This window comes from Sphaerodactylus townsendi, linkage group LG01 (assembly GCF_021028975.2).
Source record: "Sphaerodactylus townsendi isolate TG3544 linkage group LG01, MPM_Stown_v2.3, whole genome shotgun sequence".
In the NCBI taxonomy this organism is placed as follows: domain Eukaryota; kingdom Metazoa; phylum Chordata; class Lepidosauria; order Squamata; family Sphaerodactylidae; genus Sphaerodactylus; species Sphaerodactylus townsendi.
This window is the reverse complement of record NC_059425.1, coordinates 175,770,875-175,798,684: the sequence shown is the minus strand read 5'-3', so window position 1 is coordinate 175,798,684 and position 27,810 is coordinate 175,770,875. Positions and strand designations below refer to the sequence as shown.

At 43.2% G+C, this 27,810-nt stretch overlaps 1 protein-coding gene across 2 annotated transcripts; it reads left to right on the top strand.

The window, feature by feature from the left end:
- The first annotated feature begins 7 nt into the window (after positions 1-7).
- Positions 8-27,109, top strand: TRAF3IP1 (TRAF3 interacting protein 1). 2 transcript variants are annotated; one of them, XM_048500352.1, is made up of 16 exons: positions 8-218; positions 2,051-2,119; positions 2,891-3,052; positions 5,735-5,872; positions 6,661-7,143; positions 8,962-9,039; positions 10,194-10,269; positions 10,384-10,485; positions 12,566-12,586; positions 13,071-13,164; positions 16,112-16,195; positions 17,261-17,381; positions 17,998-18,034; positions 19,953-20,026; positions 22,825-23,048; positions 25,239-27,109. In XM_048500352.1, the coding sequence occupies exons 1-16, from the start codon at positions 96-98 to the stop codon at positions 25,396-25,398; spliced, it is 2,046 nt and encodes a 681-aa protein (XP_048356309.1). In that variant the 5' UTR covers positions 8-95; the 3' UTR covers positions 25,399-27,109. The 2 variants fall into 2 exon arrangements, with proteins under 2 accessions (XP_048356309.1, XP_048356318.1); XM_048500361.1 differs by lacking the exon at positions 10,384-10,485 and having other exon boundaries at positions 9-218.
- Positions 27,110-27,810: the final 701 nt, after the last annotated feature.

The following is a 27,810-nucleotide window of genomic DNA, read 5'->3' as shown; positions in this document are numbered from 1 at the left end:
AATAGGGAGACAGGGCGGGCCGCGGCCTCTTCTGCCGGTTGCTAGGGCCGCACAGTTGGGTGGCAACGCGGGCGCGCGTCCGTGGAGCGGCCGCCATGGAGGGCTCCATGGTGCGGCGCACGCAGGAGTTGCTGGGCCGAGTGATCCGGAAGCCGCCGCTGACGGAGCGGCTCCTCAGCAAGCCCCCCTTCCGCTACCTGCACGACGTGATCGGAGAGGTCAGCCTGGACGGAACCGGCGGGAGGAGGAGGAGGAGGGGGCGGGAGGGGGAGGATAACCGTGCCAACTTCCCGGTGGCGCCGTGAGACCTCCCTGTATCCCCATGGCTCTCCAGACTGCAAAGACCCGTTCCCCTGAAGGAAATGGCTCATGCCCGCGGTTCCCGACCTTTTTTTCATGCGCGTCGCCAGCATGGCTATTCTCAAGTGGTTTGTGGGGAGCCATTAATGATTTGAAGGAGAGTGGGGGATTGGTGCAGCCCATTTCCCTAACTTTTCCCACATTAGCAAACCCATTATGGAATTTTTTTTTCACGTACCTCCCAACCCTGTGCCGCGTACCCAGATTTGGGAACCACTGGCTTATGTCAACGAGGTCCATCTCTAAACCCCATTCTTCCCAGGCTGCACCCCCCAATTCTCCAGGTATTTCCCAACTTGGAGTCTGCAAGCTTACTCAGTGAGGCCCATATCAGGCTCATGAGTGGCATTCTAGAGAGACCTCCTGCTGAAACCTCTGGGGACACCACAAGGGAGGAGAATCACCCCTACTATTCTAGGGCTTTGGTTCCTCAGACGGGCAAGTAGGGTTGTCAGCTCTGGCCTGGGAAATTCCTGACAATTTGGAAACAATACAGGGGGGATTTGGGGAGGGGTTTCATCTAGAATCTATGGTTTACCATAGCATCTCCCCTCTGAAGCTGTCATTTTCCTTTTGGAGGAATTGATCTTTGTTGTCTGGAGATCAGTTATAATTCTGGGAGGACCTTTCGAAAAAGTGCAGTTGTAAGAAACGGATCAGTCAAATCATGGCCAAGCCCCTTTCCCTTGATTTCACTGAGAGAAATTTAAGTATATGCCTAATACTCTCGTGTGGAAAATAAGATTTAGCTGTGCTTGCATTTGTTCCTGTGATGTCTAGCAAAAGACATCCCTGTTTTTGAATTGATGGTTCATATCTTTTTCCCATTCAGTACCAAATGTTGACATTTCTCTCTTTTTTTTGCCAATTTATATCTGGTGTTTCTCCCCAATGGAGACCAAAAAAAATAGCTAACAACAACATTTTTGTCCATCTTATTCTAACAACAACAATCCTGTAAGATAGGCTTGTCTGAAAGAGTAAGATGCAGGATCACTCAGTGAGCTACCATGGCAGAGTGGTGATTCGAACCCAGCTCTCCTAGATCTTTATCAAAATTCTTACCCTTGTGTCAAGCTGTAAAATCTAGGGTTGCAGTTTTCACTATTAGTTGCTCAAGAAAACAAGTGCAAGATTTCTGAGTGCTTCCTTATATCCATGCTACAGTTTTTTTGTAGAAGAAGGCCCAACTGCAACAGTATATATATATTTAGGGAGGAATGTTGATACGTGCAGTTTCCCCATATCCGGAGCACAAGGCACAGAAAAGTTTCATCTGCCAAAAGTCCCCTTCTTTGCATCTGTTGAAGGTGCTAGCCTTACCCACTTCATGTGTAGGATTGCTAGTATCAGCCTGGCAGATGCGTTAGTTAAAAATGCCAGCTAATTTGTAATGCCAGCATGGTTATCGTAAAATGGTGCATGAGGAGTCATTAATGAATTGAAAGAGAATGGTGTTTTGATAGACAATCAACATCTTTATAAATGTAGCCTGACAATAGTACCAGGAGCGGAATTTCTCAGGACATTGTCATCTGTAGCATTGTATGATTCTACATTCAAGCAGATATGCATTATCAAAAACTTTTTTCGACAGAATGATTTCTTGAGAAATCTCACTTTTAAAGTGTATTTAAAGCCAAGTTGCCTTCCATATTCTGAACAAACACATTTTAAAATATTTTCAAAGGTAATTAGATCAACCGGTTTCATGAAAGGACTGTACAACGAAGCAGAGATGAAATCTGATAACGTTAAGGTACGTTTGGAATGTCATCATTTAATCATTATCCTAAGAAATCTTCATAATTGCCAATGAACGGGAATGCATCTGTACAATATGCATTCATATTGGGACAGGGGGTCGAAATTTTCCTCAGTGGGTCTCCACTTGTGAAAGAGGAACAAATCGTTTCACTTCTCGGTCAGTTCAAGGCTGAATGTGATTGGCTAGGTGAGGGGCTTGAACACCTCTAATCTTCAGTAGAAAAGACAGAGGCACACACTTTGGATGACACATTTTGCTCTGATTACAGGGAATGCTGAAGAAACACAGAAATAAAATTTTAAAAAGCTATTTTTAGGCTTGAAAACAACAGAAAGGGGGAAGATTTGGTCTAATAGAGGGCTACTGGAACAATGTGCTGTACACAGAACTGTGAGAGTTCAAATGGCAGCAGTACCCAAACTAAATTTTTCCTAACATTCGGTTTGCGTGAGGGAGGGGGTAGCGGCTATGGGGGAGTCCTTATTCAGGAGTCTCTGATGGCTTGTGGAGGGCAACGAGCATTCTCATATCAGGCCATTTGTTCGGCATTTCTTTCCTCAAACTGGTATTTTCCTGCAAACCTGGAGAACATCCCAAATTATATCGGGTGGGGAGAACCCAGATGCTTGTCAGCGGTTCCACTTTGTTTTCCTGCTGCCTGCCACAGGACCATCATCTTTCCTGTGGGAAGGAACGATGTGTCAGTAAGACCGCTATGATTCACATTGAAATCTGGAGAACTTTAACAACATGTTGTTGCAGGACAAAGATTCAAAAATTGCCTTCCTTCAAAAAGCCATAGATGTTGTTATGATGGTGACAGGGGAATCCTTGGCAGTCAAGCCGGGACGTATCGTTGCTGGGCACGAACCTGAAAGAACCAATGAGTTTCTACAAGCAATTGCCAAGTGCTGTCTCAGTAAGGTATGCGATGCCTTTCGGCTCTGTTTTTTTCCAAGTTTCTATTACAGTGGCCTGGAATCCTATGAGGAGGTGAGGGAAAAGTATCAGGAGCTGCAGAGTGAGGCGTCCCTTCCTCTCACCTGCCCCTTCATTGGACACTTCGAATGCAAGTGAACCTTTTGAAGTTGCTCACAGGTGCTGTAATTATGGGGTCTGGCAATTTTTGTACTAGTTCTCTCCCTTCCCCCCACCTTAAAAGATGCCTCAGGGTGCTTACTAAGTTTTCCTGGTCTTTTTATTTGATTCTAGATCTAATTTGTTTTAACACTTACTAAAAAAAAAGTTAGCAAAGATTAAAGTTTACTTTATTTTCAGACTAGAAGTCTGAAAATAAATATGTACAAATAAAATGGGCTCTGGACAGGAGGGGGCGAGCGGGGCCCTGGGCAGGCTTCGTCCCCTGCCTATTCCACCCCAGCTCCACTCCCTCTGTGATCTACCCCCAGGCCCTCCCTCAGTTGCCCAGTTGCTAAACCAGTAATGGTCGAGCACCCATTTAGAAGCAGTGGTAGACCTGGCCTTCACTTGACAGACTTATCACAGGTGTCTCAAAACAGTAGTAATTTGTTCCTTAGATATGAGGCATCTGCAAGCTTTTTTTGCGGATAAGTTCCTATCACTTTGCCAGGACCCACCTGCTAGATTTGATGCAGAGCAAATAATGAACAGCCTGGGTATGTATCCTGATGCCTCCCTATCAATGGAGGCTCAGGTGTAACATGTCACTCGCATGGCTTTTGATCACCTACACCATGTGAAGCAGCTGGCACCTTACCTGTCCCAGACCAATCTAGCCACAGTGATCTATGCAACGGTCACCTATTGGTTAGATTACAACAATTCATTCTATTCAGGGCTTCCCTTGGGTCTGATCCAGGATCTCCAGCTGGGGCAAAATGCAGCAGCGCGGGTCCTTACATGACGAGCACATACCCAACCAGTGTTCCTCCTGCTGCACTGGCTCCATGTGGAGTACTGGGCCAGATTCAAGGTTCTGATGCTAACCTTTAGAGCCCTAAATGGTCTGAGGACTGCATATCTAAGGGACTGCCTCTTGCAGTGTGTCCCTTGAAAGTTGATATGTTCAGCAAACGAAAATCTGTTGGTGATCCCTGGTGTCAAAGAAGCAGCCTAGGCTTTTGCCACGTAGCTTACTTGGGTTTTTGAGAGTAAGTAGACTCACAGAAAAAAAATTAGCCCCTCCCATTCCCCACCCTTTTCCCTTTTCTTTTCTTCTCCATTTTTCTCCCCTCCCCTTCATTTTCCCTCTCCTCTCCCTTCCCCTCCTTTCCTTGTCTGTTTGTTCATTTCTTCCCCTCCCACCTTCCTTATTGTGTCTGGAAATTTCCTCTGTGAGATATGTATTAAATATTAAAGGGACCTATATACAGATGTGGTAAATTGCCCTTGGATTTCTAATGTTGTTTTAACTTTATATTTTAAATTGTAAGTTTGAATCTATTTTTGCTGTATTATATTGTTTTATCAGAAGTTGGAAACCGCCCAGAGACTTAAAGGGAAGTATAAAAATCACACAAATAAATACATTTAGATTTCTGGTTTTTCTGTGAACTTGGAGCTTTTCTCTTTTTGAGAATTAGATATGTATTGATTTACAGAGGAAATTCGACAATTTGGCACACAAACCTTTAATAACAGTTCTTTCACTAGCAGCATGGTCCATTGTATCTCTGCAGTGGAAATCTACAACAAAAATTGCAATCCACGTGTGATGGGAACATCTTTGAAAATAACTTTATTAGAAACATTGCCTCATTAGATCAGCAGAAAATCAAGCAAGCACTGATGCTTACAGTATTGTTTGAAACCCATTTACACCTGTGTTCAACTTGCAAATTTAGCATCTGTGGAAAGATGTAATTCAACCTATATACTTTCATAAGAAGAAGAAGAAGAGTTGGATTTATATCCCCCCTTTCTCTCCTATAGGAGACTCAAAGGGGCTTACAAACTCCTTTCCCTTCCCCCCTCACAACAAACACCCTGTGAGGTAGGTGGGGCTGAGAGAGCTCAGAAGAACTGTGACTAGCCCAAGGTCACCCAGCTGGCATGTGTTGGAGTGTACAGGCTAATCTGAATTCCCCAGATAAGCCTCCACAGCTCAGGCGGCAGAGCGGGGAATCAATCCCAGTTCCTCCAGATTAGAGTACACCTGCTCTTAACCACTATGCCACTGCTCCTTCTGGACAGCAATAATGATTCATCAAGTTGTAAAACAAATGATCTTTATCCTTTCTTCCTTTCTTATCTTTGTTCTATTCTGTTGCTTTTTGCTTCTGCACTTTAGACTGTTCCTTATGTGAAAGATCTCTTGGATTCTCCCTTTCTTCCTAATATGCAGCTGCATATTAATGAGTGAAAACTGGTATTAGTGCCTTAAATTGCATATTTCAACAGAACAAAACCACCAGAATGATAAGAAAATATATCTGACAAATGAGCAACCTAAATCCTTTACATTTTAACAGAAATAAAGGACTTTCCCCTTGTGTCATTTCGGTTTATGCAGACCTGAAAGGAATGTGTAGTTATTTACAGGTTTCTGCTTTTAAATAAATAGAAATTACTGTTCCCAACTAAAATTTTAAAAGTCAGTTTGACTTTATTTTTTCCTCTCCGTAGCTATCCAGTGATGATGCTGTTCAAAAAGTTCTTGCTGGGGAGAAAGCGGATGTCAAAAGAAAAACCCCATCTTCTTCTAAATCCCAAAACAAAGAAATCAAGGAGTCTAAGGGAGAAGAACAGAGATCTCCCAAAGAGGTGCTGTGAACTGCCTCTATGAAAATGTGACTATAAAATGTCTTCTTTTTTTGTTTGTTTACGTAAATATTTGTATGCTGCCTTTCCACCTGATCATTTGAACAATTAAAAACAACATTTAAAAGTATACAATATTTCAATAAAAACACAAACAGGCAATACCAGAACTAGAGAAGAGGGCCAATAATTATTACTGTGGGTGTGCTCACTGAGACAAGAAGATCTTCATTCACTGGCGGAAGATGCCAATAGAGAGGAAGAAGAAGAAGAAGAGTTTGGATTTATATCCCCCCTTTCTCTTCTGCAGGAGACTCAAAGGGGCTTAAAATCTCCTTGCCCTTCCCCCCTCACAACAAACACCCTGTGAGATAGGTGGGGCTGAGAGAGCTCCGAGAAGTTGTGACTAGCCCAAGGTCACCCAGCTGGCGTGTGTGGGAGTGCACAGGGTAATCTGTATTCCCCAGATAAGCCTCCACAGCTCAGGCGGCAGAGCTGGGAATCAAACCTGGTTCCTCCAGATTAGATATATGAGCTCTTAACTTCCTACGCCACTACAGAAGGCCCTTTCTCGTGTTGTCTCCCATCTAGGCTCACCAAGGCAACCAAAAAGCAGGGTCTCAAAAGATTACTTGAGTGAATGGGCAGCTTTGTATGGGAGAAGGCAGTCCTTAAAATATGTCGACTCCGGGCCATACAGAGTTTGAAATGTACAGTTTTCCAGGGAGCAAGTAGGAGAGAAAGCTTCAGAAAATTTAATACTTTTATCTCTCCCCCCCCCCCTTCTTTAGGGAAGAGGTCTCTCTGAACTAAAAGATAAAAACACAGATCAAGACCAGATAGCCAAAGAAGAGGTGAAAGAGGCAGAAAGCAAAGAAAAAGAAAGTGACAAGCCCAAAGAAAATGAGAACAAGCAGAAAACTCTCCATAAAGACCCTCATAAAGAAGGTGAAAGACATGAAAAGGAGAGAACCAAGAACAGAATGTCGAAACCGGGAAGAGAGGCAGAAAAAAACAGAGACAAAGAAAAAGGGGAAGGAGAGCAAGAAAAAGACCCAGAACGCGCTAAAGGACGAGACAGAGAAAGGAGACATGATGGAGGAAGAGAGAAAGACAGATCCAAAGAAAAAGACAAAGAGAGAGGCAAAAACAGGGAGAAAGAACATGAGAAGGACAGAGAAAGGGGGAAAGACAGGGAAAGAGAAAGACGGAGGGAGAGAGGCAAAGACGCAGAGCAGGCTCGAGAACACGGGAAGGACAAAGGAGAAAAAAAGGTAAAGGGTTTGTTTTGGAACATTCTGAACTGGGGGTTAATGGCAACTGTAGTTGACCAATTTGTCTCAACGGTAAACAGGATTGCAGGAGTTAGCAGCTGGAAAAACTTAGCAGCTAGACAAACTGTTTTCTGCAGTTTTGTTTTACGATCGTTGTGATTTGAAATTGCAGTGTAACGTAAAAGCTGAAATGGAGCTGCGTATTCTGCCAGGAGAGAATTCTGCTTTGCGATGCAAAATTATCTGCCTGAATAAATTGAGTTAGCCGCATTTGCCTCTTCTGGGTTATTTTTCCTAATGTATTCTGCATCCGTGAAGCGAGGTAGTGCACTGAATTCACCTGCTGTGGCTGCTCCTTAGCACCTTCTGCCATCTGAAATTGTGCCAGGCACTGTTGAGATATTTTCCAGACAAAAACAACAAAAAAGCCCATCCCCTTTTTGCATTCTTTGAATGGAAATGACTTAATAATACAAATACCCACTGCCCAGCAGATTATGAAACCATGAGTTTTGCTATGAATTGAGGAAATGGGGAGAACTGTATGAAGGCCTCATGCTCTGCTGCTGAGAATGCCATAAGGCGACTGGGCGCCTGTTTTAAACAGCTTTGTTTTATAAATCAGGTTGTTTAATTTATAGTTTTTATCATTGTAAACTGCTGCTTAGGTTTTAATGATTTTAGTGTTTGAACATGCTGTCGATTTGCTGTTTGATTCAACAGCCATATTGTGAGCCGCCTTGAGCCCTTCGGGGAGAAGGCGGCCTATAAGTTCAATAAAATAAATAAATAAATAAATAAGAACATAAGAAAGAGCCTGCTGGATCAGACCAGAGTCCATCTAGTCCAGCACTCTGCTACTCACATTGGCCCACCAGTTGCCTGCTGCTGCTGCTCCCAAGCACCTGGTCTGCTAAGGCATTTGCAATCTCAGATCAAGGAGGGTCAAGATTGGTAGTCATACATCGACTTCTCCATAAATCTGTCCAAGCCCTTTTTAAAGCTATCCAGCTTAGTGGCCATCACCACCGCCTGTGGCAGCATACTCCAAACACCAATCACGTGTTGTGTGAATAAATGTTTCCTTTTATTAGTCCCAATTCTTCCCCCCAGCATTTTCAATGTATGCCCCCTGGTTTTAGCATTGTAAGAAAGAGGGAAAAATTTCTCTCTGTCAACACTTTCTATCCCATGCATAATTGTATAGAATTCAATCATATCCCCTCTCAAACGTCTCCTCTCCAAACTAAAAAGTCCCAAATGCTGCAGCCTCTTCTCATAAGGAGGTGCTCCGATCCCTCAATCATCCTCGTTGCCCTTCTCTGCACTTTTTCTATCTCTTCGATATCCTTTTTGAGATGTGGCGACCAGAACTGAACACAGTACTCCAAGTGCGGTCACGTAACGACTTTATATAAGGGCATGACAATCTTTGCAGTTTTATTGATCGAGCTCAACACTTTCCTAATTATCTTGCGGTGAACATTAGAGTTTGCCTTTTTCACAGCTGCCATGCATTGAGTTGACATTCCCATGGAACTATCAACTAAGATGCCACAATGTTTGATGGAGGACTGTTGGAACAAACCCTGGGGCCAAAGATACAAAGAACCTTAATTTAGATACAGCTGTGGAAATTATCTCATTATCCTTTAGCAATGAAGGAGATAAATTGTGGGCGTTGCATCAGGTTTAAGGTCAGCATAAGCTGCATTAGATAGCGTTGGCTAGGGATTGTTGATTCCCTAGAAAATGTTGAATACGAACCATAAAATTCAGTGTCCCAGTATAAAGCAGTGTTTTTCTTCTTCTCTGTAGTCCACAGGGCTTGAAGACAATATAATGAGAAAAACTGAAGAAAGATTGATAAAAGAAAAGGCTGAGCCAGATGAAGAAGTAAGTAACAGGAAAATACTTTTTTGCAAGTGCTGTAATGGGAATCTCTTGGTGTTAGACTTGCCAAAGAAGTGACAGTTAACATGAATCAGTAAGTTTGTGTCCCTAAAATATTACATCTCTGTGAACATAAAGGGTCTGGATTCTAATTAGGGTGGTAAAGAATGATTCACAATTACTATTGCACAAGACAGTCAAACCCCGTAATGAGGGTCAGGAAAATAAGATTGTCTCCTCAAAGAGTTAAGGAAATTACCTTTGAAACTGATGTAACTGGAGCGTAGAATGGCATGACGGAGAAGTCCTAAAGCCGTGATTTGGTACTGCCTGACAGGTTGAATGCATAAAAATGGTGTAGTTCTGTTGCAAATGTCGAATTTGCAACAGACGGCCATCCAGGCTGTGAAGAAGAGGCCACCGCCTCTTAAGACAGCCTCTTCCAAGTTTTGAACAGCTCTTAACATTAGGAAGCATCTCCTAATATTAAGTCAAAATCTCCTTCCTGCCCACCTTGCTGGGATAACAAAGGTCCTAAGAACAGTTTCCCGAATAAGTCTGCTCAGTTTTCTATGTGGCAGCCCTCCAGATATTTGAAGACGGAACAGAACGGTTGCCGAACCGTCTTCTCTGCCAGGGTTAGAATGACATCGGGTTTTGGTTAACTCTTTCTTCACAGGACTTAGTTGGTAGCCCCTCAGCCTCCTAGTCACCCTCTTCTGGACATGCTCTAATTTGTCAACATCTTTCTTTGAACAAGGTTCCCAGAATTAAACAACAGTACTCCAGATGAGGCCTCGTTGGTGCAGAACAGAGTGTAACTATTACACTGCCTCTGAGTGTGGCAGAGTCTCCATCTTTGCAGATTTTTATACAGAGGCTGGATGGCCATCTGTTGGGAGTGCTTTGATTGTGCATTGCTGCATGGCAGGGGGTTGGACTTCATGGCCCTTGTGGTCTCTTCCAACTCTGTGATTCTGTGATATTGCTTCCCGTGATCTGCATGCTGTTTCCAGTGATGCAGCCCAAGACAGCATTTGCTTTTTTTAGCATATCCAGCCCCGTGCCCCTTGAGTCTTACCATGATCATCCAGGGAAGTCCAGGACAGTGTGGTTTTGTTTTTCATTATCCCTTGCTTTTTCTTTGTCTTTACAAGAGTGAAAGCTTAGCAAGACTGTCCAGGCAACATTCAACAAAAGGAGCACGACAGCGAGGCAAAACCGGCAGTGAAGGTAACCCAAGAGATTTTCTGTTTGTTTTTCCCTGAGTATTTATAAGGGTAAATCTGTTTCAATGACTTAAAGCAGCATGGAGGACTCATCTGACTGTAAATTCTTTCATGTCAGGACGAAAGGAAGCTAGTAAAAGTGTATCTAGTGGTGCATTTGACAGGACACCTAGCATATTAAAAGAGGAAGTTGAGCCAGTTATTGGAGTACAAGAGCCAGGTAAGAAACAGCAGGGCCCTCTTCCTTAGATTTTCAACCCTGTTTATAATCAGCAATATAACCACTGTTTTTAAAAGAATATATCCCGTCTTTCCAATTTTAGTTTAATGTAGTTTACAAGACATGATGAAGAAACCAATGGAACAATTTTTTAAAAATACACTACAGTCCCTCTGCTTTGTTGCTACTTCAGTTTTATATTCAGGCCCTTTCAGTATCAAAGTAATCAAAGGGTTCTCTTCTTATCTGAGAATCAGGAAGATTGGAATGCAATCCTAAGGAGTTACACCTTTCTAAGCCCACTGAAGTCAATAATTTGGCAGAGGCGTAGCTACAGGGGTGAGGGTGCGCATTGCACCGGGCGCGCACCTGGGGGGCGGAGAATCCCCCGCAGCACCCTGCCCCCATACGCTTACCTTCAATAAACAGTGCAGGCTGGAGAAGCAGCCTGTTCCCTTCAGACTGAAAATGGCCTGGTGCGAACTACATTTCCCATGAGACCTTGGGGCTCACAAGGTCTCATGGGAAGTATAGTTCCCATCAGGCCGTTTTCAGTCTGAAGGGAACTGGCTGCTTCTCCAGCCTGCACTGTTTATCGAAGGGAGGGGAGGGGCGGAATTTACAAAGTGTGCACTGGGCGCACTCTGGCTCAGCTATGCCTCTGTAATTTGGTGTGCACCTTTGGTATGGTGTAGTTAGCGGCTGAGCTACCAATTGAAAGTACTGAGTTTAAGTCTCATCCGGATTATGAACTCCCTCGGATAAGTTAGCTCCTCTTTGCCTTAGGCCCCCATCCGCGTTGAGTGTGATGCCATGCTTTTCAGGGTAGTCACAGAGCCCCTTAAAAAACATTAAATGATTATAATCTTTACTGGCACAGGAGTCATCTGCCTTGTCAGGGCCAAACCATGAGGATTCCCAAAATGAAAGGGTTCTTCTCTCCTGTCTGGTGTTGGAGAACCATGATGCCCATGGATTTGCTGGGAAGTTTCTGGCTCTGTTCCTGAATTTATGCTCCCATCTCTAATAAGGGAGGGAGAGAACATGTAGGATTATAAGCAACATTACACTTTTCCAAGTCAGTGGGCTAATTGACTATATTTAGGGTAGCTCTGTAAGCCTGCCACCAGGTATTTTCATTGTGGTTCTTTAATTCCCTGAATCTTTGAGACATGTGTTTGAGCATGTCTCATCTTCAAGGGGCGGAAGGTGCTTGTACAACATGTAATTGCTGTGTACAAGATAGCTTTTTATTATTTCATGAACCTCCCTCTGAGTCAGACCACTAGTCTTTTGATGTCTATATTGTCTACTCTGACTCTCAGCCTTTCACATCACTTAATACCTGATTCTGTTAGCCAGAGATGATGGGAATTGAATATGGGACCTTGTGCATAAAAAACTGATGCTCTACTACCCAATCACGGCCTTGCCCTGAAGAACAATCTTCCTCTCACTTCTACTAGCCCTTTAAAAGGGACTGACTTCCTCATTCCCATCTTTTTTCAGCTTCCCGGATACCACACTAAGGCACAAGACCTAGCCTGCTACCGCTACTGGTGGCTTCCTACTATATGAGCTGTTTAAATTAGGAATAATGGAAGCCAGAAGCAGTGCAGCTTGATTTGTGGATGAAAAATTGGCAACTGATTTGCCTAGGAAGGCAGGCCGAAAATTGTAGAAATGGGAAACAGGCACTTTGGTAGTTTTCATTCATATGCTGTTTGTACTTTTTAGTAACCTTTTTCTTTTCAACTGACAGTTCTCAGTTCAGAAGCATGAAGTTTATCCTTACATTCCCCCTCCTCCATTTTAATCCCTTCTGGGAGTAATCTATGGGTGCCCCCCCCCCAATGCTGCTACAGTGTGGGTGACCACTTGCATTTTCCCACTCCCCACTGTGTTTATTGTGGGGACCCCCCCCCAATAAAGGTGTGTGTCTATCCTTTAGCAGTGCTGTGACACCATCAGTAATCAAGATATTCCTGCCCCTACCTAGCATTTAAATACAGAGATAGCTAATCCATTTATGCATTTCTTCTAGATCTGAAGAGTAATCAATGTGTGTTTACTTTTGCAGGTGAATCAGCCAGTGATGCAGGTAAAATTAATATTTCATTTTAACATGAACAGTTGACCAGCGGGTCTTCGAGGGTAATGCCGGACTTGGGAATAAGTTGTTTTGTATTAAGCTTGGTTGTTCAGTGTGAATGTAATGCTAATATCTCTTAACATTAAAATATGGTAAAGGCCATGAGAAAGAAAAGAGAGAAGTTTTTTTTCTGGTTGCCCTCGGTTTCCTACTGAATTCAAACACATACAGTTTTTAGAGTGTGATGGGTGGATCACTGGGGGAAAAGGGAGGAGGATCATCTCTTTGGCCCCTTCTGCACACGCAAAATAATGCGTTTTCAAACCACTTTCACAACTGTTTGCAAGTGGATTTTGCCATTCCGCACAGCTTCAAAGAGCACTGAAAGCAGTCTGAAAGTGCATTATTCTGCATGTGCGGAATGAGCCTTTCAGTAGAGTTAAAAGTGAAATGCTAAGCGAAGCTTCCAAAACAGGATTGTTTCATTTAACAGAAGGAGACACTCCGAGCACCGCTGCTCCTGAGACAATGGTGACAGTTGAGAATGGTGAATTAAATGGCGAACCACCTCCTCAAGTCAATCTAAGGTCTGTTTATATATCCTTCATTCCTTCTTTCCTTTAGATGCATATTAATTACGCTAAGCTGACTGTTTGGAATATGATTAAGCTTATGTTAGTCTCTTCAGTCCTTTCGAGCTCTCTCATGGAAGACATCTACATGTGTGCTGAATTCATCTGTCAAAATCACTGTAATATAAAAGTGCTTACCACTGATGGGCCATGGTGGCAGGGGCTGCTGGGAATTGTAGGTCATCAACATCTGGAGAACTGCAGGTTGCAGACCCCTGACTCTATGTCTTATGGACGTACTGGTTGGATCATAACATAAATTGAGCTTCCACCTGCCCAACAAGACCACCAAAGGCTCTGTGTAAAACATTTGGTATGTCTTTTTTTTAACCCATTGTTGCCTGGATTAGACTCATGAAGGCCATGAAATCCTAAGCCAGCCCAGACATGGAACCTTCAACATTCATTCTGAAGTCCTCTGGAAAAATCTGTCTGGCGTCTCCAGCCTAAGAGGTGTCTGTGGTAGAGAGTCATGGAACTGTGTGGAATCAGCATGAGAATATATACATTTTGATTGGCCTTTGGCATAATGGCAGTCTGTTCAAATTCAAATGATTTGTCAAACCTTCGACTTTGACTGATCGACTGTCTTCTGACAGTAACCTCATTAAGCATACTGTTCAGATTGCTGTGTTTTAATGGTCAGTTTTATAGTTTTCAGAGTAACCATCAGGTCTTGAACTGGTGTGCAGTCGTGGCCCCTGATGCAAAGCTCGTATTTTTGATGCTGTTGTGTCTTTGATACTCAATGACAAAGAAATCGGTGTGCCAATGGAACAGCAGATTATGGCGACTGGAAGAAATTACGTTGCACACTCAAGCTGCAAAATTGGCATAAATATATTTTGAACTTATCCTAACTTTAATAATAAACATAACACAATTCAATATCTCCTCCACCAAAGTGTATGTGCATTAATATTCTTATACTTATAAGTACCAATATAGTGCAGTAAAACCGATGTTCAATTCTTTAAGGAACTAGCATATTAATCCATAGTGTCAATGCTTTCCCAATTTTCTTAGAGGTCAGTCTCAAATATCCAATACAGAATGAAATGCAGTCATTGTGCTATAACCATTCGTATCGCTAGTCCGAGACCATATCGTCAGCTTTCCAACAGTTCCATTGTTCGAGAGTAACTCAGAATCTCTAATGCTGCATAAACAGTTAGCGGAAAGCTTCCGGACGACGCACAACCCACAAATTGGCTCCACCTGTTTGACGTTCTTTCCCGGCAGAATATCAGCCCCACCAATTAAAGGAACATATTCAGGGAATATATCAGTAAACACAGAAGCAACACGCGTTTAGTTTGCATTTTCGGTGCCCTTCATCAGTGTGTCATTTTTCCAATCGTTCAATGACCAGTTTGGGATTACAGCATCCTCTTTTTTCGTTTCCCATATACTTCCATTGTGTAAATGGAAAGACTAAACTTTTTTCTTTGCTCCTTGTTCACCTTATGTGCTTTTGCAATGAGCAGGAAGTCCTGAAGTCAGTTCAGGCGGAACATGCTCTTCAACAAATCTTTTCCCCTCAAACCATACTCTCCCTTGCTTCAGATAGGCGATCCCACTCACTTACCTCACTGATTCTTGGGGCCTTAACATTAATCTGTCAGGCTGCTACCTTTGGTTCTGCCTGAGGCCCTGAAGGCCAGCTTAGCACAGATGCAAAGTTAATAGGGGAAACGAAAGGTCAGAGGGTGGAGAAAAAAAGATTCCTGGAGTGACATTGGAGGCTGGCTCAGCAGCTCAGCAGCACAGCAGAAACGTTCTCTTCCCAGTCTTCCTCCAGTAGATTTTGCCTTAAAGAGAAATTAAGTTCTCCAGGGGCGATTCTGCACATGAGTAAAATAGGTTCGACCCAGTTCCCTGAGAAGGGTACTGACCTAGGTCGAAGCCATTGTTGTTCCCCACAGCAACCAGCTTGATCCCAGCTCAGAGGGCGGAATCATCCTGTGCCTCTTCGCCGCTCCGTTCCGATTGGCTACTGTTCTACGGCCATGTTCCGTCTATCCCCACACAAGTTATTAAAAAACTGCCACAGGAATGGAGGGACGAAGGTGGCGTTTTTTGATTGGCCAGCTGTACGCATGCCCGAAACACTCAGCTGTGATTGGCTGAATGGGGGACTCCTGGCACCAGAGATTCTGCACTTTACTGGAATCGAGCTGAGTTCGAACTAGTAGTTCCCAACTGGAGTCGGAAATTTGACCGTTACACAGGGCAAAGCTGGTACAAAACCACATCGATCCCAGTGGTTGTGCGGAGCACTTAGGTCAAACGCAACTTGAACTTAGGTCGATAACTCAAGTGCGGAATCGACCCAGGTTAGTCCCTGCCTAGAACCAGTATTTAAAGAGGACTGGGTACAGGTGTCTAGGGGAGGCAAACCACCATTTCTGGTTTTATTTCTGCTTTGTTCTGATCCTAGTACAGCCATATAACATATTCTATAAATTGTAATATATAGAAGAGTAGAAAAAGTAATTTTTTATGCTTCTCATTACTCCACCTTAAGGAGTCTCAAAGTGGCTTTACAATCACATTTACTTCCTCTCCCTTGAGGTAGGTGGGACTGAGAGAGTTCTCAGAGAACTGTGGCCCAAGGTCACCCAACAGGCTTCAAGTGGAGGAGTGGGGAAACAAACCCAGTTCTCCAGATTGGAGTCTGCCGTTCTTAACCACCACATCATTCTGGCCGTCAGATGTTGTTGGTCAGAACACTCTTCTAAGCCAATATTCTGATTGTGGTACATTCAGTCCTGTTGCAATGCAGGTTCAGCAGAGACATTCCGGCCTGGTTTTAGTTCAGGGGGGAAAAAAGAAATATTTTATCTGATCTTGGGTTTGAGCTGCTTCTCGTTGATAACTGAAAGCATTTTCCTGCTTTTAGAAGATTGCCACGACCCAGCAGTGCCAGGCCTGCTCCGCCCCGGATAAGACGTCAAGAAAGTGCAGAGATTTTACAGCCAGAGAGGTATGAACAGAATGAGAATTATTCCTAATATCGGTGATATTTATTCTCTGATTTCAAATATTGTTTAAAAGTTAATCTAGTAAAAGGGTTATCAAAATCATCTTACGCTCTGTATGGTATTTGCAAATGTTTGCAACTCAGAGGTTAAAATCAGCACTTTATATAAGTTCTGTACACTTGGTAGTAGAGTGAGAATTGTATCATAATAAAGTAACTGGATTATCATAATTCTTATAAGTACTTAAGGTCATGCAAAATGTGTCAAAATTAAATCTTGAAATTCTGCTACAGACTTTTTTGGTGACTGTTTCTGTGAGGAAAAGTTATTCTGTGCCTCCTCTGTTCAAAGTTCTTCTGTGACTCCTCTGTTCAAAGTGGGGTTTTCCCTGGTTGCTAAAATTTCAGAACTGCTGTCATGTATTTAATAAGCTTTTGTTTTTACAATCCCTGATGCAACAGCTGCAGCCCTGCTGGTTTCCCCCCCAAGCATTTTAGAAACAGCATCCCTCCCATAATAGTGGAGTTTTTTAGCTGTTTCATGATTACAAACCTGCTTTTATGTTTTCAGGGCTATTGAAAGGTTTATTGTGGTGCTGCTCTTAGCATTTCTAAATTTTTAATCTGTTTTCATTGCTATTTCTCCTTTTATTTGACTTTTTAAAATGTTTTTGTGAAGCATTATTGAATGTAGTGGGTTGAAATCAATGTATTATTGTTTATTACATAGTTTACCACCAAATTTTTTTTAATGGTTTCAAAGCAAACACTGGAGCCGGTGATAGCCTTTACTGTTACTTTTATTGCAAAAGAGCCAAAAGGTTCTCTCAGTGACAGAACAGAGGAGAAGGTTCCTGCATAATAGAAGGAAAGTTTGGCTGCTTGAAGCACAAGTAAGAAGCAGAATCTGAAAAGAAAAAATGGCTTCCTGAGACTTCAGTTTTGGGGGTGGGGGGATTTGGAAGAATTTCAGTTTGATCCTTGTTGCTTGACTTTGCTTCTGCCTTGGATGGTGGTGAGTCTTAACATTCTGCCTGAAATATCTCTGTCTTGGCTTTTTTCCCTCAGAAATGGCAGTGCCAGAATAGTCTCAAATGTCATTATAGATAAAGAGGAGGAAGAGGAAGAAGACGACCAGTTTGTTGTGGAAGCATCATCAGAGGTGCCTGAGCTGACAGAAATAGCAACGGTTAGTTGCGGAACATCGTTGTTTAAATGAGGACTGAAAGTTAACTTTATGGCATCCATTGTTTTGCTTTTTCTTCCGAAGAGCATTCTAGTACATTGTTTAATTGGAGGCAGGCCTGTGAATGGTGGCAGCCATCTGGAGATAGAAGCTTTCCTCTGTTTACTTGGGGAACTAAGATGCATATACTGCCATAGAAAAGGTGAGGCTAGAGAAGGATTGAAGGCCGCCTAAAATCTTCTGCTTTCAAATTCACAGCTCACCCCTTCCAATCATGCCATAATACGTAGCCTAGCATTCCTGAGAATGACTGCAGATGGGTTGTTCACCCGTACCTTATATTTGAAAGAGGCAGCTCCATTAGTTAAAGCACGTTAATTGAGAATTTCCTGCCTTAGGAACATGCAAACTTTTTAGTCACAGTAATTTAAAGCTTCTTTATATCTTCTTTGTTGATACACAGGAGGCAGCGGTAGAGTTGGAAGGGGCAGCTTATATTTGAAAGGGGCAGCTCCATTAGTTCAAGCACATTAATTGAGAATTTCCTGCCTTAGGAGCATGCAAACTTTTTAGTCACAGTAATTTAAAGCTTCTTTATATCTTCTTTGTTGATACACAGGAGGCAGCGGTAGAGTTGGAAGGAGATGAGAAACATGGTAAGTGAGGATTTTTTGAGGGGGCCGGTTTTGGCCAATTGTCAGTATACAGACTAATTCCAGAAGGAAATATTCACAGCCGTCTCTTCGTGTTTTCTTCTTCCCTGCCTGCCTTTTCCTCCAAGATGACCCTCAACCGGGTCGTTGTCTGCATTCTAATTTGGTTCCATCCACTGACTCATTCGCAGCATTCTGTTGAGTGTGGATCCTGGGGGTTTTTTGGCTTCCTTTTCCTGCTTGTGCCCTGATCAAAATCCTGGCATGTGCACATTTCTTTATTTTCCTGCTTGCTTTATGTTCTTAATTAAAGTTGGCACACTCTGCGTAGGTAAAATAATGGAAAGGAGCCTGTTTACTTGGAAGGGAGTCTTGGCTAAAATTTCTCTCTCTCTCCCTCCCTCCCTAAGAACATAAGAACAAGCCAGCTGGATCAGACCAAAATCCATCTACTCTAGCTCTCTGCTACTCGCAGTGGCCCACCAGGTGCCTTTGGGAGCTCACATGTAGGATGTGAACGCAATGGCCTTCTGCGGCTGTTGCTCCCGATCACCTGGTCTGTTAAGGCCTTTGCAATCTCAGATCAAGGAGGATCAAGATTGGTAGCCTTAAATCGACTTCTCCTCCATAAATCTGTCCAAGCCCCTTTTAAAGCTATCCAGGTTAGTGGCCATCACCACCTCCTGTGGTAGCATATTCCAAACACCAATCACACGTTGCATGAAGAAGTGTTTCCTTTTATTAGTCCTAATTCTTCCCCCCAGCATTTTCAATGTATGCCCCCTGGTTCTAGTATTGTGAGAAAGAGAGAAAAAATTCTCTCTGTCAACATTTTCTACCCCATGCATAATTTTGTAGACTTCAATCTCTCTCCCTCTCCCTCCCTCCCTCTCTCGTGATGATTATTTGGGAAGCATGTTTAAAGTGAGGAAAGTGCTCATAAATAACCCTAACTGAAACATTGTGGGGTTTTTTATTCTTCTTTTATTCTTCTAAACAAAAGAAATTGTTTATAAAGTATTAAGCTTTTGATACCTTGCCAGCCGAGTAAAATTTATCAGGTTTTGGATGTTAGAAGCTGGAGATGCTCTCATCTGAAAGCAGATTTAATACACATTTGATGGGGTTGTCCTTGTAGAGAAAATTGTGTTGCTGCTGAACTGATGGCAGGCTTAAATATACATCATAGCCAATTCCATGTTATAATGTGCTCTGTTGCCTGGAGGTGGCCGAAAGCAACAGCACCAGTTAATCTAGATAGAATGTATTGGAGACTGCTTAAAGTTTGGTAGCAAAATATAGGAGTCATCTCAGTTATTATTTGGCCTTGTTAAAACATGAGGTATCGCAGAAATTGTCAGAATTACAGACTTGGTTGATAAATGTGAAAGTATAATAAAAGGTTTAAGATAAGTGTCCTGTGGTGCAGAGGGATAAGATCCAGTGCTATAGTTGAAGCTCAGCTCACAGCCTGAGTTTGATCCTGAGGGAAGTCGGTTTCAGGTAGTCTGGTCAGCGTTGACTCAGCCTCCCATCCTTCCGAGGTGGGTAAAATGAGTACTCAGTTGGGTGTAAAGTGTAGCAAACCACCCTGTAAACTTAGTCTCCCTAGGAAACATTGTGATGTGACATCACCCCGTGGGTCAGGAATAACCCATTGCTTGCACAGGGGAGACCACCTTTACCTTTTTACAGTCCCCTGTCATCCAAATGGTTCTTTCTGCCTCCCTTTATTATTCTTTAGCAACCACAACGCTATCATAAATACTTCAGAAAGAGTTTTTTCCCTTGGCTTCAGAAAGGATATTTTGCTTCCATTTGGTATTCAGAGGAAAATTGTTCATTTCCCAAATGGTTCCAATATGTTAGTTTAAGGATTTTGGATCTTTTTTTCAGTAATCTAAATTCCGATCTTCAACAGGTGGGCTTGTCAAAAGAATATTGGAAACAAAGAAAGATTATGAACTGTCACAGGCTCCAAAATCTGCTGAGAAGGTAATACACTAATTTGGAGGATTGTACTTAGCATAATTTCCTTTCAGTGCTGTTTTCCCGTTGTTGCATAGTTACAAATCCTGCAAAGTAAAGCTAATCTTGTTTGTTCACAGTTTTGCCAATGTTTTTAGTAGCCTGTTATCAGATATCTTTGCATCTGTGGGACCGCCACTTCCAATATACTCCCCAATAAGCATTACGTTCTGCAAACAACAACTTACTGATAGTCCCTGGCCCGAAAATGGTTCAGCTTTCCTCAACCAAGGCTAGAGCATTTTCGGCTTTGGCCCCAGCTAAATTTACTTCTGCAGAATTTACCTCAGTTCCACAGGGTCTGTAAGATGAAGCGGTTCCGTCAGGCCTAAGAGGTTGGGCAGCAACGTTGTTTGTTCATCTCTACTCCCTTCCCCCCTTTCCCCTTTTTTCCCCCTCTTTCCTTTACTCTTTTATGGTTCTAACATCTATGGAATTCAGTTGTTGTAAACCACTTGTGACAGGAAGAGTGGTCTAAAAATTTAATTAACAAATAAGTTCAAAGTGCCGGCCACAAGGTGCCTCTGTAAATAGGTGCTGGCGTCTTCCTCTTGCCCTGCCTTCATCATATCCTTTAGCCCACAATCTCTTTCTTTATATTCAAAAAAGGTCCTTTTCGTTTTATGTATTAAATACATAAAATATTGTCAATTGCTGCACTCCCAGAGCTCTTTCTGAAGCCGCTAGTGGTAAGACTTAGACTAGGGAGACTTGAGCTTCCATCTCTTCCCCCTTCCATGAAGCTGTCTGGGTCACCTTATGCTGAGGAGAGAATGAATGGCCTAACTTACCTAACCAGAGTTGTTACAGGGTAAAAAGGGGCCCCCTGCTTTTGGGAGGATGAAACAAATACATGATAAATCCATTCCAAAGTTTTGTTTTCTAACCTTTGTGAATGATAGAGTTCTGATCAAGGCTCTGCTTGGAGAACAGGGTGCCTCTCCACCGACAGAAATTATGCTGGTGAGGGGAAGGGGCCGTTCACACGGGAGCGTGCGAGCGGCCCCTGCAGTGGCCAGCACAGAAGAGGCGGCTCTGCACAGAGCCGCCTCTTCTGCGTCCCCCCCCATTCACTTTGTCCTCCAGCGTTGGTCTGGAGGGCTGCAGGGACCCGCCCATGCTGCCCTCCAACCTCCAGGGGTCAGAGGGCAGCATGGGTGGGTCTCAGCACCCCTCCAGACTGACGCTGGAGGACGAAGTGAGTGAGGGGGGGACGGGAAAGCAGCACCATGCTGATAGGAAGGCAGCACTTTCCAAAAACCTCCCTCGGGAAGGGAGATGGAAAGTGGCACCTTCACGCCGCTCGGGGCCGCACAGGACAGCGCTGCTGCGTTGCAACAGCGCTGCCTTTGTGAACAGCTCCCCAGGGACCAGTGTTTTTCCGTCTCTGGGCCTCTGTTTTTGGCCCCGTGCAGAAAGGGCCAAAGAAACAAGAGTAGTGTAGTCCCAGCCTAGGATGGTTCGAACAACCCCTCAGCCATGGAGACTACTAGGTGACCCGTGACTAGTCATTCTCATTCAGCCTTCTACCTGATGGTAAAATAAAGGAGAGGACTGTGTTTGATCATTGCACACACAGGAATTGTACACAGCCAGGCTTGCTGCAGAAAGTTCTGCAGCTCCTTCAGTTGGGGCGTGTGCCCCATTCCTCCAAAAGACTTTTCCTGCCTTGCAGAAGGGAGCCCACTCTTCCATCGTGGTGTAGTAGTCAAGAGCAGGTGCGCTCTGATCTGGAGAACTGCACTATCACTTGAGCCGCAGAGGCTTATCTGGTGAACTAGGTTAGCTTGTGCACTCCAACACATGCCAGCTGAGTGACATTGGGCTCGTCACAGCTCTCTCAGCCCCACCTACCTCACAGGGTGTTTGTTGTGAGTGGGGAAGGGAAAGGAGATTGTAAGCCCCTTTGAGTCTCCTTACAGCAGAGAAAGGGGGATATAAATCCAACTCTTCTTCTTCTCCCCCACCCCCAACAGACACCTCCTAAGGTAAGTGAAACTAAGAGTTCTGAGAGAACTGTGACTAGACCAAGGTCACCCAGCAGACTTCATGCGGAGAAGTGGAGAACAAACCCATTTCACCAGTTTGGAGCCCACTGCTCATATGGAGGAGTGGGGAATCAAATCCACTTCACCAGAGTAGAGTCCACCGCTCTTAACCACTACACCACACTGGCTGTCTGAGGTGGAAAAGGGGGAAGCTACAGGAAGCCAAGAGTGGGAGGAGAAGAGAAGGAAACAACTTGGGGAAGGGAGGGTAAACAAGGAAATGGAGGCAGAAGGTGTGGAGGAGGAGTCATAGAGAAGTAGGGCAACCAGACTTCCTCACACCTGTGAGTTCTTCCCTCCACCTGTCATGTTTCTCTTCTCCCTTATGTCTTCTGTTGCACCAGATTGCCAGAAAAAATTCATGAACTGGTAATTGAATCTAATGAGAATCAAACATGGAAGCTCAGACATGTTCATTCAGAACCATTTTCAATTTCAAAGATTCGGCAAATGCATTTAGAAGACAGAGTCTGAGAGGATTTCCCTTAGGATTGCGTTCTTTCTGTTTCATTGATGAGCACTGCACAGTTTTCCAATGAAATAACAATCAATTACTATTAAACTTCTTTGTCTTTGTACAGTTTTTATCTTTCAAATTTTGGCATTTGGTCCCTCTTCCACTGGCATTTTGTGAACGTGTCCATTTCAATTGTATTATGTTGTTTCCAAAATATTCCTCAGGTTGAGTTCCTTCCTTTTCATTTTTAAAATAATTAGGAGAAGCCCCTTTTGTATGAATCAGCCAGGCGAAAAGAGAAAGATCTTGTAGCAAGAGAAGTAGATAAATTCCGGGGATCCATTCAGGCTCTTTGTCGCAGTGCTCTGCCTCTTGGAAAACTCATGGATTATATTCAGGAAGATATGGATGCCGTTAAGAATGAGTACCAGATGTGGAAGAATGAGAACAAGCAACTTGCAGAAGCCCTGCAGAAGGAACAAAGGTGAGTATATTGAGAAATGCCATGTGAAGCGTTGGTTATTCCAAAGGAATCTACAATCTTACAAGACAAGTTTGAATTAAGAAGAAGAAGAGTTTGGATTTATATCCCCCCTTTCTCTCCTGTAGGAGACTCAAAGGGGCTTACAATCTCCTTGCCCTTCCCGCCCTCCCCCCACAACAAACACCCTGTGAGGTAGGTGGGGCTGAGAGAGCTTCAAGAAGCTGTGACTAGCCCAAGGTCACCCAGCTGGCGTGTGTGGGAGTGTACAGGCTAATCTGAATTCCCCAGATAAGCCTCCACAGCTCAGGTAGCAGAGCAGAGAATCAAACCCAGTTCCTCCAGATTAGATACACAAGCTCTTAACCTCCTACGCCGCTGCTGCTTTAAAAAAACAGGGTTTTTTTAAAAAAATTCAGAGTTTATGGGGGAACCATGGATACCTTGTGTAGTGGTTAAGAGCTGCAGACTCTAATTTGGAAATCTGGGTTCGATTCCCAATTCTTCCTCATGAAGCCTGCTGGGTGACCTTGGGCCAGTCACAGTTCTCTCAGAACTCTCTCAGCCCACGCAGAGGCAGGCTATGACAAACCACCTCTGAACATCTCTTGCCTTGAAAATCCTACGGGGTCTTCATCAGTCAGCTGTGACTTGATAGCCCTTCCCAACACCACAGGTGGTTTTATGTTTCTGCTTCAAACTGATGATATTACAGTGTGATCACCCATATAAACTTCGTTCAAGGTTTGCAGACTTTGCTGTTGAGTTTTAACGAGACTGGCGTCAGTTCTTAAGAGGTCTCTTGGCTTTGCTGATCCTCCTGTGCTGTTTCTGTTACAGGAGCCTTATCATGTGAATAAATATTAGGAGTATTGTCGAAGGCTTCCACGGCCGGAATCACTGGGGTGTTGTGGGGTCTCCGGGCTGTATGGCCATGTTCCAGTAATATTTTCTCCTGACGTTTCACCTGCATCTGTGGCTGGCAACTTCAGAGAAAATGCTACTAGAACACAACGGCCATACAGCTTGGAAACCACCCAACACCCCAATATTCTTATTTTCTGTTTTGTTTTTACAGTTTTGCTATTCAAAAGCACAGCATATGAATTGCCAATGTTTCCAAACCCAAAAACTGTGCATTTGTGTGTTAAGTGCTGTTGAGTTTCTGCTGACTTACGGTGACCCTAAGAATCATTGTTCATTTTAGCTTCTTGGGGAAAATTCAGGTTTGATTTGATCTAGAACCCACTTACTTGTCTTTCTGGCAGTCCATAGTATCTGTAAAACTCCACTACCACCAAATTTTATCTTGTCAGCCCAAAATTACCCAAAACAGAATCCTGAAATAATATCAGCCAACCCCCATAAATGAAAACTATACCCTTAAACAGAACAAAATGAAAATGTTATTTTTGAAAGTGTACACCCATAATTCAAAATAGGTTTCTCTCCAGACTTCATGCTAGAGACAGAACTTCAGGATAATTATTTGAGTACTTATGTCTTGGAGCATCTTCCTTTGTCTCTGCTTCAAATGTTATTGGCATAATCGGAAAGCACAATGAATACAATGATAATAAAAACAAAAGGCCCCAAAAGGGCCATAACAGATACATACTATTGGGTACTCTCAGCGATCTCCATAATAAAATTGGCGACCTCTTCACAAAGACTAGGGTCCGAGTTATTCAGCAATAGGGATAACCTAATCAGATCTGGCAGCCCAAATTGGAAAAGAGAATATAAATTGATTGCCATATTTAGAATCTGAGTTTTAACTTCAAATCTACAAGTGCAGTGCAAAAGTTGGTGGAGCCAGGGTTTCCAACCACACATTGGATTTGCAGCTGCACTGAGCCACAGATTTTTTTTTCTGGAAGGTTAGTAAACCTACCCTTTAATAGGGCAGAGGGCATAACGTTGAATCATGCAATGGTAAGAGCTCTCCTTGCAGGGGGGTTCGTTAGAACATAAAGGTAATAAGCCGTGCGGTTCTGCTTGAATGGAATTAAGAATTGTGTAGGGGAGCAGGTTCGTTTGGCTGCTAGATATAAATGTGCAGATCTAAAAGCCAGTCTTTAAGTGTATTGAACGCTTCTGAACAGGACATTAAATAGAGTGATTCGCGAGGGCTTCAAATGTGATTCTCAATAGTTCTACAAAGAGTAATTTGCTGCTTCTGTCCCTTTTCAGTATCACAGATAGTGCGGTGGAGCCACTAAAAGCAAAACTGGCAGAGCTGGACCAGTTGATCAGAGATGAACAAGATAAGATTTGTGCCAAAAGGGCTGCTGTTTTGAGGAACGATGAAAAAATTCGAAAGATGATTCTTAATATCAATTCGAGAAAGTGAATGCGATTAGGATAAAGAGCTGGAACCCTTCCCCTCCCCACCCCACAAGCAGAATATAAGTGGGAAACAAACAAAATAGCCTTGTGTGCAAATAAAACTGTATCATACAATATCTATACAGTTTCAGATTCATATATTTATGTTAGTGATACTGTGTAGATGAAATTTGCCTTTCATTTAATTTAAGTGAAAAACATCCATTTTAGCCTTAGTGAGGTAGTTTTTTTCTCGAATCTGCGGCAGTCGCTTTCCTGCATACCTGCTGATCAAGCGTAGGCCTTTTATTTATGGTGGACTGGAGACATTTTAAGCAAATAAAAACTATTCTGCTACTTTATTTATTTGACTTCGGAAAGATTGCAGTTGAAGTGGCCGGAAACGTTTCCTTGTGCTGGCAAACCCGTTGAGTGAACTTGCAAAGAAATCCTTGCTGATCAAGAAACAACATTCTCTTTAATGATGCTTCCTGCATTCACTGTTAACCATCATAGATTTCAGTACAAGCTGTGTGAAACATCACCACAGAAGATCAACATATGAGTTTATCAACATGAGTTCCATGTGCATGGCCTTCATTTTCTTGGAAAAAGGACTAATTTGAACATCCTTTCCCTGCTTAAATTTAGTCATGTATGTTTCTACATTAAATGATTATGAGAGAATTATTAATCAGTTTGCTGGCAGGTGGAGATCTTTGTATATATTTGTCTTTCCCACATATGTCCCTCAACACACTTGAAGTATCCATGTTATACTTACTAGTACATAATACTCTGCTATGGGTGCAGACATTGCACACCGAGTGTAATTTGGAAGTATATGTTACTACTTCTGAAGTTACACCATTTCCAGAGTAACAGTGGTCTAAAGCTCATTCATTTCAATTGGCTTAGTCTGGAATATCTCTACATAGGATTGCACTGTATCTCAGTCAATATGTCTTACATTTTGAACGTTTTTTCAGCAAATGAGATTTTACAGACATCACTGACTTTCTACTTCCCGATTGACCATTTCTCTTTTCCAAAGTGACTTTCCTGATAACTTACTAGATACTATGCAGGAAGAACGTAGCCTGATGTTTCTACATTTTGGACAGCTTTTGGAAGGTGGAGAAATGTGTTGCATTATTGCAGGTAGCCACATAAACATATTTGCTTGGCATATACCGTGAAGGGCAGAAGAATGTCTAGGGATAGCTGCACATGGTGTTTGCTTCTGTATGTGCTGACTGGTGGAGTCTTGGTTCTTGCCTTTGACTGACAGGGTCCCACTGACTCTGAGGATGCCACCTTAAGCTCCTGCCCCAAGAAGCACTTTTCAGAAGTTTGTCCTTGCCTTGTGGCAAAGCTCTGATCAGCCCCTTCTGACTAAACAGCAATTTTCAATTCTAGAAAAGAGTACGAGAAGGTAATTGGGGGGGAACTGCCATGAGGTATCAGCATAGATGTTAGGCTATGCTGCAAGCTCTTTTCAAAATGCATGGTTCATACAGTGGCTTCTGCGCTTGGACAATCGGACATCTGCGACTTAACTCAGTGTCTAAAATAGCTTGTCATGTTTCTGAAGCGATCTGTGTACGTGGTGAGACTGGTTGCGTTAGAAGAAAGAAACATACACCTCTTCAAAAATGTACATCATAAAATGTAATTTGTAATATATATTCTTTTTATATAAAATAATAAATGATCTATTTATTTTCTAAAGTTTAGCAGTGTTTGGATTGTACAGTTGTTTTAGAAGGTCATTAAAATGAGAAACTGAATTCTTAGCTTGTGTGGAGCCTCCTAACCCGGTCGCTCTATCTCTTTGCAGACCAACCTGGCAATTGGCCAAAGATGTAAGCAATTCCATACAGAGAATTGCTGCCGTGTAGTGCAGAAACTGAAACATGAGAATAAAGTATAGCACTGGAACAGTAAGAGGATCCTTTTAAGATGAAGGTCTAGTTGAGGACCTAGGTCAGTGATGGCGAACCTATGGCACGGGTGCCAGAGATGGCACTTGGAGCCCTCTCTGTGGGCACGTGCAAACAGTTTGTCATGTGGGGGGCGGAAAATCACACCACCACCCCCACACACACACACACATACACATCTAAGAGCTGCCCTGGGCCACTGAAGCACAACGTCAGCACCATGGTGGCAGCAGGGAAGATTCTGGCTGAAGTGGAGCCTGGTGCCTGTGCTCTAGGTGGCTGTCTGCCCGAGGGGGGGGGCACAGAGGAGGCAAGAAGATGCTAGAGGCACAAGAGCAGTGCGATGTGGACTTGCTGGAGGCTAGAAGGCAGGCTGGCCCCTGCCTCGAGCGAGAGTGAGAGCCCGGAGGAAGAGGGAGCCAACCGATTTTTTCTAAACTAAAACCTCAGCATTCAGGTTAAATTGCCGGGTTGGCACTTTGCGATAAATAAGT